Raw genomic sequence first — 9,127 nt, 5'->3', positions numbered from 1 at the left:
GTAAAAACCCCTTGGTGGGGAACAGGATTCTGAAGATACTACTTGAGCGGTTTTGGTAGTTCTGAGACATTGTCCACTTTGTTGTACCAGGGTTGAAAAAAGTCTTTCCAAGATCTACTGGCTGATCAGGTCCACCCCAGTGCAGCCACAGGCCAGTCCCTTGCTGCAAAGCTTGGCCAGGAGAGTGGTCCAACCTGTTCTGCTTCCCACCCTCTGACAGGCACTTGACGCCCCCTGCTGGCCTAGATGAGCTAGCTGTCATGTCTGGTCTGCTGTCCACATGCTGTCCACTGCACCCACAACTCCGTGCTCCTGGTATCTGTTCAGCACCACTCCAGTCGTTACCACGTTTGAGGAGTGAACCGACCAGTGGGGGGAATATTCTCCTTTGAGCTGTTAACTCTGCCTTTCAAATAAAAATAAAGATCTTAGTAATAAAAGAGAACGAAGTGAATTCATCATTAAATGCAGCCTATTTAAGAGACTATTCTGTATTGTGCAATTATCCCATTTTTATCTTTCTAATGTGATCTTGATAGAAGGCATGTAGTTGTTTGACAACTCTGTGAAATCTCAGAGTTTCTGTATGTTTAAAAATCTTACGGATTCTTCAAATTAAGTGCTTGGAAAGCCATTTAAAGGTGGTCTACCATCATGTAATCTGGGTTTCGAGGAAGTATCCTGGGAGTCACACCTGCTGCGATGTACTCGCAGCTCACTGGGGACCCATGCGGTCTGGCAGGTGCTGGAGGAGGCTCTTAACCTGGGTCCTGGATGCAAAGTTAGAACTTCGGGAAGGCAGGCAAGCGGGAACGGAGCGTGCAGGTCTGAGAACAGTGACAGAGGCGGCTGTGGCCAGCTGAGCACGCCCCACACGCACCCCTTGGTTGCAGGAAAGCCGTCTCCATCCTGTAAGCCGAGGGCGCCGGCCTGGGGCGGATCGGACACGCCCCGCGGGTCCCACGCACCAATCAGCGACACGACCTCCTAAGTCCTTGCAAGCTGCTTCTTCCGGGAGCCTCGCGGTACTCGGTCGCGCATGCGCGGCCCGCAGGCCCCGCCCCTCGCCCCCGCCTCGCGGGTTTTCTTCGGCCAACATGGCTGCTCCCTGTGTGTCCTGCTGCAGGGCGGTTTTGTGCCGCGTCCTTCCTGGGGGACGGGTTAGCCTCGCCCCCGGACCAAGCATTTGGAACACTGCGGCCGCTGAGTTCCAGAGAGGCGCTGGACCCCAGGTAAGGCCTGGAAGGTCCTTGTGGTGCGGGGAGGGGAAGCCGGCGTCTGGCGTGCCTAGGTCGGGACCCTGGCGTGTAGGTGGGTGCTGGCTTGCAGCTGTCACTGCAGCATTTGCTTCTGGTTTTGGCGCAGGGTCCTAAGAAGAAGTTGGTTGCAGACGAAACCTGGCGGGCTGTGGTTCTGCCCGGCTGCCGAGCGAGGGTCACTCCTGGATGTGGTGTGGGGTCCGTGCCGCGTGCAAACCACGCCTGAACACCGACTGTTTGACAAGGCGCCGTGCGTCTGGGCCACTTCTGTGCTCTGCAAGTTTGCCCACTTGCCTTCGTCCTAAGGGGAGTGGCGAGCCACGTCGCTGCCTTCACGGTTGGTTGGTTGAGGATGCCGGTTCCCTGACCCGAGCTCTCAGGAGCAGCACAGGATCTGAGAAGCGAAGAATTGTGTTAACTTGGGGGATATAATTGTTCTAGGGCATCTGTAAGATCTTCATCAACAGGAGGTCTCGAGAGAATTGACAGCACTCTTGGTTACCTTGTATAAGGTGTTTGCGCCTCTGGGACTGACTTGGATCACCTAGCAGAGTGTCCTGGATGAGGAATAGGGGAGAAATGGAGTCGAAGTTCCCAAGAGGTTGTGAATGAGTTACCCCAAATATGTGGCCAAGCTATAGCTGTGTCATGGAAAAAAGGAGACTGTTTGAAGGAAGGGGGAGTGATGACCACTGCTTACTATTGCACAGCACTAAGATACCAAATTTTGAAAAGCATACTGAAAAATTATTGTTATTTCTTATTTGAAGATGTGGAGTCAGAGCTCCCACGCCTTGTCTTATTGCCCAGATGTCTTTGGCTGGGACCAGACCTGTGCCCAGAACAAAGTCTAGGTGATCCGCGTTAGCAGCGAAATAGCTGTTTGAGCCAGCATCTGGTGCTGGAGGTGGGACCTGTTACGGAGTGCAGCCAGCGATGGTGGAAGTCTCTGCGAAGTCTGGCTTTATTGCTCCTTCACCTCTCCTTGTATACTCTAACCCCCACGTCCTAATTTAGCCAGGAGGTTGTACGCAGATGAGTCCAATTAGTCTTTTTAGCTACAAGCCCAGTTCCTGTTCCTGCCCATCCCCAAAGAGCGCTAATCAACTCCTTAACCCACAACACTTAGGTATTCGCTCCTGCCCACCTGTGACTCACCTGTCACCCGAGAGGGGATAGTATTGCATTGTTTAACCACTCCCCTCACAAGCCCCTTTAAAAGGCCCGTGAAGAGGGGGCTCTCACTCTCTTTCTGGTCAGGTGTTTCGGTTACTCTGGCATCTCCACTCTTGGCTGACCCAGGACAGGTAATCCCCTGTGTACTGCTTAGGTGGGACAATGGATATAGCAATGTTATTTCTGGTTTGTGTGCTGTCAGGAGTTTCAGGAGAGGTGAGACTTACCAGTAGTGTAATGTAGGCAGAGAAGCCAGGGAACGGTGAATGTCTGCAGCTTTGTAAGTGTGTCCAGGTTATTCGTTGCATGTCTCTTAGGATAACTTACGTTGTTGGGGAAGCTGGGACATAGGTCTTCGGCTTAACGGATGGACTTAAGGATGATGATCATTTGTTCCTCTTGGGATTATGTCTGGTTGGATTATGATTGGTTGGATTGCCATATGGACTTGTGATTTGCTGTTTCTAGTGTGCTCTGTTATCACCAAGCTTGGTTAATAAAGACTCCTTAATAAACCTTAGATATGTGTGGTGTGATCTCGCTCGCACCCCACAACAGGACTCAGGTAGAGCAAGACTCAAACATAGACACTCCCATTTGGCCAGAAGCCTGCCCCTGAGTTACTGTGGCTTTTAGCGCACTTTCTTTAATATTTTAACTTGAATCAACTAATCCTTCCAATCTTTTCTATTAGACATTTTGCGGTTTGGGTTGGCAAATGCCTTGGAAGTTTTTATTTCTTTACTTGAAAGATAGATTGGCAGGGAGACACAGAGAGAAAGATCTTGTCTGTCCATTGTACTCTACTCCTCAAATGACTGCAAACAGTCAGGCCAAACCCAGGCGGGAGCCAGGAGCATGCAGCTCCGGGCAGGTCTTCCGTGTGGAGGCAGGGATCCGAGCACTTGGGCCATAATGCGCTGCCTTCCTGGGCACATTAGCAGGGGGCTGGATTGGGAGAATAGGTGGGAATAGAACTAGTGCGCAGGTCTGGGAGACTGACATTGCAACGTGATGCTTTAACCTGCTACATCCCAAGGCTGGGTCACAAGGCTAGCCCCACGTTTTTTTCTGTGTGTATTTTTTTTTATTTTTTAATTGTACATCTCTTTGAGTGTATCTTTTTTTGCATACATGTAGTTATGTGAAAGGGAGTGCAGCACACAGAATGTTTTTATTGTTGACACTTCATCCATTCATTCCTGGAACCTCCAAGTCTAGTATTGAACCTTCATGGCCTTTCCACGTATTATCTTGTGCAAACCCACATGAATATGCATACCTTCAAACGGACAAGCCAAGGGTGTGTAAGGTTTAGATGCCCCTGCATCCCACATCAGGATGTTCTAGTTTATTCCTGACTCAAGCTTCCTGCTGACCTAGAACATGGGAGACTTCTGTCGTGGATGGCTTGACTGCTTGGGTTCCTGCCAGCATGTGCAAGTTTTGAGTTGAATTTCTGGGCTCCTGGTTCTCAGCGCAGCCCAAGTTTGAGCTCTCCAAGCATTTGGAGAATGAACCATTGCATTGTGTACGCTCGCTCTCTTCCTCTCTCTGCTTTTCAAATCCGTTTTTGTAAAATGGGACCACATTAGATCACACCTACTTTTTGCTCTTCTAACTTACCTATATTGTAGAAATGCTTTCGAGTCATTTAGTGTGTTATCTGAAGCATTGTTAGCTTGCCCAATATACTGTGGCATGCATTTATTAATTTATGTAACAATTGATAAACATTTGCTTTGTTTAAATTTGTTCCCTTGAAGAGTATTGCAGTAAGTGGTCTGGTCCTGTTTTTAGCAACTGATGTTTTTATTCCTGTCACAGAGATTTTCACTTGTGAAATTACTGCTACAAAGATGCAGATACCCTGAATTTTAATAGAAATCTTCATATGGCTTTCAAGAAGATTATAGTAATTCACATCTCATCATTGATGTGTGATTTCCTCCATACTCATTTTGTTTATTTATTTATTTATTATTGCAATAAGATGGATAGTGATTTTTAAAAATATATTTGTTTTTATTGGAAACACAGATTTACAGAGAGAAGGAGAGAGAGAGAGAGAGAGAGAGAGAGAGAGAAGTGAGGTTTTCCATCCATTGGCTCACTGCCTAAATAGCCACATGGCTGGAGCTGAGCTGATCTGAAGCCAGGAGCCAGGAGCTTCTTTGGGGTCTCCCACATGAATGCAGGGTCCCAAGGCTTTGGGTCACCCTTCACTGTTTTCTCAGGCCACAAGCAGGGAGCTGGATGGGAAATGGAGCCTCCTGGACACAAACTGATGCTTATATTGGATGCTGATGTCTGACATGGTGACTTTATTCACTACAATGGCTGTTTGCTTAATTTTCATGTTATGGTGGATCTCAAAAGTCTTTGCCTCCAAGTACCAAATGTTACGCAGCACTTGAGCCAAACACTGTGAAGTAAACAATTTATTATCAGATAAACAATTACCAGACAGTATCAAAGCCAGAAGATGGAAAGTGGCCATTCACTAAGCTTATCTTTACCTGAAATCTGAGACACTCAGATATTGTAGGTATATTGAGGCATTAATACGCAACATGCATATTATAAGATTGATATGCAAAGTCCATGTTACAGAGAGAAGGGAGGAGGGCTGGAGTGGTTTGGTCCCTAAACGGATGCATCAGTGTCCAGCCCAAGCCACGAACAAGGAGCTTTTCCCACATGGGTGCCTGGGCCCAAGTGCTTGGGGCATCCTCCCCTGCTTTCCCAGGCGCATTAGCAGGGAGTTGGATTGGAAGTGAAATAGCCAGGACCCGATCCTGTGCCCGTCAGGGATGGTAACCCTGCCTGTGGTGACTTTACCAGCTATGCCACAGCCCTGGTATTATCACTCCTTTCAAGTTGTTTGTAACCTCAAGATATTTCATAGTTAATAGATTATGACTCAAAATTGAGGGGACAATAAAAGATAGACATAGGGTGTTAGTGATTTTGCTTTTGAAACTTAGGCCCCTCCAAGCAAAATATAACTATTGTTGTTAGAGGTAGAAATAAAGAAACATTAATATTTAAGGCATACAAGTTCGGTGCCAGGAAAAAGAAAAATGCTTTGTAACTGGGATCGCCAAGGGTCACGTGAATGTTTCAGTGAACATCCAAGTCCTGCTTCATGTGGTAAACTGAGTACACTGTGGCCACAGCAGGCATCCGGGGCTTCAGCTGGCTCTGGACCGTCCCTGGAGAGTGCTAAGGGCCTGGCTACTCAGGTGGTAACCCAGGTTGAGCTTGTGGTACTGCTTCCAGCAGGAAGTTCCTGCTTCCAGCTTCAGCCTCCCCCGGCCCTGTCTGGAAGCGTTTGAGGAGTGGGCCTGTATAAGGGAGCTCTTTCTCTTTCAAATAAGTTAAGGAAATAAACAGGTTAGTTGTTGAGACCAGTTCGGTACATAGCCTAACCTATTGTAGTCATGCATGCTTTAATAGCAAGGGTACAGTGTGTGACTCGTAGAATACTTGTACAAATTTGTGGCATAGCCTGTTAACACTCCCAGGCTTTATATGTGACTTATGTTTAAATTTGTTATTCCATTTTAAAAAATTTGCCTTTTAAATGCTTATGTTAAAAGCTGAGACACACACACACACACACACCCCAGCATAGGTCCGTAGGAGGTCAGGATCATTAGCTTCCCTGTCTCCTGCCTCCACATCTTGTCCCACTGGGCGGTCTTCAAGGGCAATGTCACTCTTCTGCTGGGCTATCTCCTGCAGGACCTGCTTAAGGCCATCTTACAGTTTATTTGTGTATCTTTTGGTAAAAAATAGTATACTTTAGGGCCCAGCACGGTAGCCTAGTGGTTAAACTCCTCACCTTGAACACGCCGGAATCCCATGTGGGCACCGCTTCTAATCCCAGCAGCTCCACTTCACACCCAGCTCCCTGCTTGTGGTCTGGGAAAGTAGTCGAGGATGGCCCAAAGCTTTGGGACCCTGCACCCACATGGGAGACCTGGAGGAAGTTCCTGGCTCCAGGCTTTGGACCGGCGCAGCACTGGCCGTTGCAGTAACTTGGGGAATGAATCATCAGATGGAAGATCTTCCTCTCTGTCTCTCCTCCTCTCTGCATATCTGACTTTGCAATAAAAATAAATAAATCTAAAAAAAAATTAGTATGGTTTAAATAATGAAAATGTAGTAAGCCAGTAACAGTTATTTGTTATCAGTATCAAGGTTTTTTTTTAATTTATCTATTTTTATTGTTAAGGCAAATGTACAGAGAAAACAAGAGAGAGAAATATCTTTCATTCTCTGATTTATTCTCCAAGTGATCACAACAGCCGGAGCCTGGCCAATCTAAAGCGAGGAGCCAGGAGCTTCTTCCCGGTCTCCCACGCAGGTGCAGGGTCTTTGGGCCCTCCTCTGCTGCGTTCTCAGGCCACAAGCAGGGAGCTGGATGAAAAATGGAGCAGTCAATACATGCGCTGGCACCCATGTGGGATCTTGGTATGCACAAGGCGAGAATTTAGCCACTGAACCATTGTGCCAGGCCCATCTATCAAGTATTTTGCATTATACATATTTTATGTGTTTCACATTTATTATGACTGGCAGCACGTTTTTATGTCAGCATCACACAAATGTGTGAGTAATGCATTCGAGCTTCAGTGTTAGGATGGCTATGCCTCCAAGTGATGAGAATTTTCATCTTTATCATAATCTTAGGACACCACTCTTATATGTATTTGGCATTAATGATGATGTCATGTGATACACAACTATAGTTGCTCAGATTTCTTAAATAGGTTTGTCAAATAGTTTATTTTTTAGAATTTTCTTTGAAACAATTTCAAGCACACAGGGAAATAGAATATAGTAAGTCCGTGTATCTGCCAAGCAGCTTCAACGGTTGTTAACATGTTGCCAATCTTGTTTCATCTCTCCTGTTTTCACCACCCATTCAATGCCATACCAGGCATTCTGTTGTTTTACTTAGTGGTGCAAAATAGGCATCTCTTTAGAGGTTAGTAAGCAATCGTTTCTGTGTCTTAATCTCTTTTTTTCTTAACTTCATTCAGTTTTTTTTAATGTTCATTACAGAAGTAAGGAAACCGCAGGCCCATGTGGGCCATTGACCAGGAGAGAGGGTAAGGGGAGGAAATGGGTGAGAAAAAGGTTTTTGCCTTTGCCCCTGTGTCCTCGTTGGCGGTGGGGGTGGGGAGGGTAGTGGAAAGAATGTCCTAGGAGTGTTACTTGAATGGTAGGTGGGTGATATTGTCACAGAAGGGGGCAGTTGAATGGTAGTTCTGTTGACTCTCCGTTTTTCTGTATCTGCCTCAGTGTCCACAGACTTAGGTGCTTGCTGTGACACTTGACATGATGTTTTTCAGCTTGCTTTTCTTTCCATTCTTTGAAGAGATACTTGAGATCTTGTGTTAGATTACTGGAACCAGCTGCTTGTCTCTCATGGGCAACTGGATAGGTTTTTCAGTCTTGCATGGGAGTCAGCAATGGAAGTGGCCCAATCTTGCAACATACTGCTCCTAGGTCAGACTGCACAACTGTGGAATGTTCCCCGAGATCAACCTGTTGGTCTAAAGCGTGCATGAGACTCAAGGCACTCATTCCTGGCTACTCAACCCTCCCCAGGCCCATCTCTTGCAGTGGCCTGGCCCAGCTTGCCCCCAACCCAGCCTTGCCTCCCCTCAGACCTAGTTCTCATACTAGCCAGTGGGTTCTGTGACCTGATCCTTCCCACTCTTGCACCCAAGCTCTTAAAAGCAGATGCATCGACCTAGTTGGGATCCTTCCAGTCCCATCCCTAGTACTGGCTGTTGTGTGAGCCGGTGAGTACAGCAGGCTGGCCCAGCCTCTGCACACACTGGCAGATGCAGCAACCTGGACTGGCCTGCTCTCAGTCCTGGCTACCAAGTGCACCAGCAGATACAATGGCCTGGGAGTCCTGTAAGAACCCCCTACCTGAACCAGTCCCCAGACTGGGCTCATATTTCCATCAGTGTATGTAGTGGCCTGGTATGGACTTCTTCTTCTTCCTCTTCTTCTTCTTCTTGATTTATTTATTTTTATTGGAAAGGCAGATATACAGAGAGAAAGATCTTCCGTCTGATAGTTCACTCCCCCAGTGGCCGCAGTGGCTGGAGCTGAGCCAATCCAAAGCATGGAGCCCAGAGCCTCTTCCAGGTCTCCCATGCGGGTTCAGGGTCCCAAGGCTTTGGGCTGTCATCTACTGCTCTCCCAGGTTGCAAGCAGGGAGCTGGATGGGAAGCAAGTTGGCAGGATTAGAACTTGTGCCGATATGGATCCCAGCATGTTCAAGGCTAGGACTTTAGCTGCTATGCTATCACGCTGCCCCCCCCCCCACACACACATCTTTTTTAAGTTTATTTGTTTAAAAGGCAGTTATATGGAAAAAGAGAGATCTTCTGTCCACTGTTTTTTTGTGTTTGTTTTCCCAAATGGCTACAGTGGATGGAGCTGGAGTAGATTAAAACTGGAAACCAGGAGCTTCTTTCAGGTCTCACATATGGATGGAGGGGCCCAAGAACTTTGCCTCTGGAGCTTTCCAGGGAACATTTGAAGGAACACTGGATTGGATATGGAACAGTCAGTGGGCAGTGGCTTAAACTTTTGTGCCACAACACAGGCCCCAAATATTTTAATTTCTTAAAATAATCTGTTACCTATTCCATGTTCAAATT

At 47.1% G+C, this 9,127-nt stretch overlaps 1 protein-coding gene across 1 annotated transcript in view; it reads left to right on the top strand.

The window, feature by feature from the left end:
• Positions 1-1,061: 1,061 nt before the first annotated feature.
• Positions 1,062-9,127, top strand: part of MRPS9 (mitochondrial ribosomal protein S9) — a 57,996-nt gene continuing 49,930 nt past the window's right edge. Inside the window, exon 1 of the mRNA XM_058667453.1 lies at positions 1,062-1,232. Within this exon, the coding sequence (XP_058523436.1) occupies positions 1,098-1,232 (135 nt within the window). The 5' untranslated portion in view covers positions 1,062-1,097. The remainder of the gene's footprint in view (positions 1,233-9,127) is intronic.

This window comes from Ochotona princeps, chromosome 8 (genome assembly GCF_030435755.1).
Source record: "Ochotona princeps isolate mOchPri1 chromosome 8, mOchPri1.hap1, whole genome shotgun sequence".
Taxonomy (NCBI): Eukaryota; Metazoa; Chordata; class Mammalia; order Lagomorpha; family Ochotonidae; genus Ochotona; species Ochotona princeps.
Note: the sequence above shows the minus strand (reverse complement) of the source record. Positions and strands in the feature narration are given on the sequence as shown.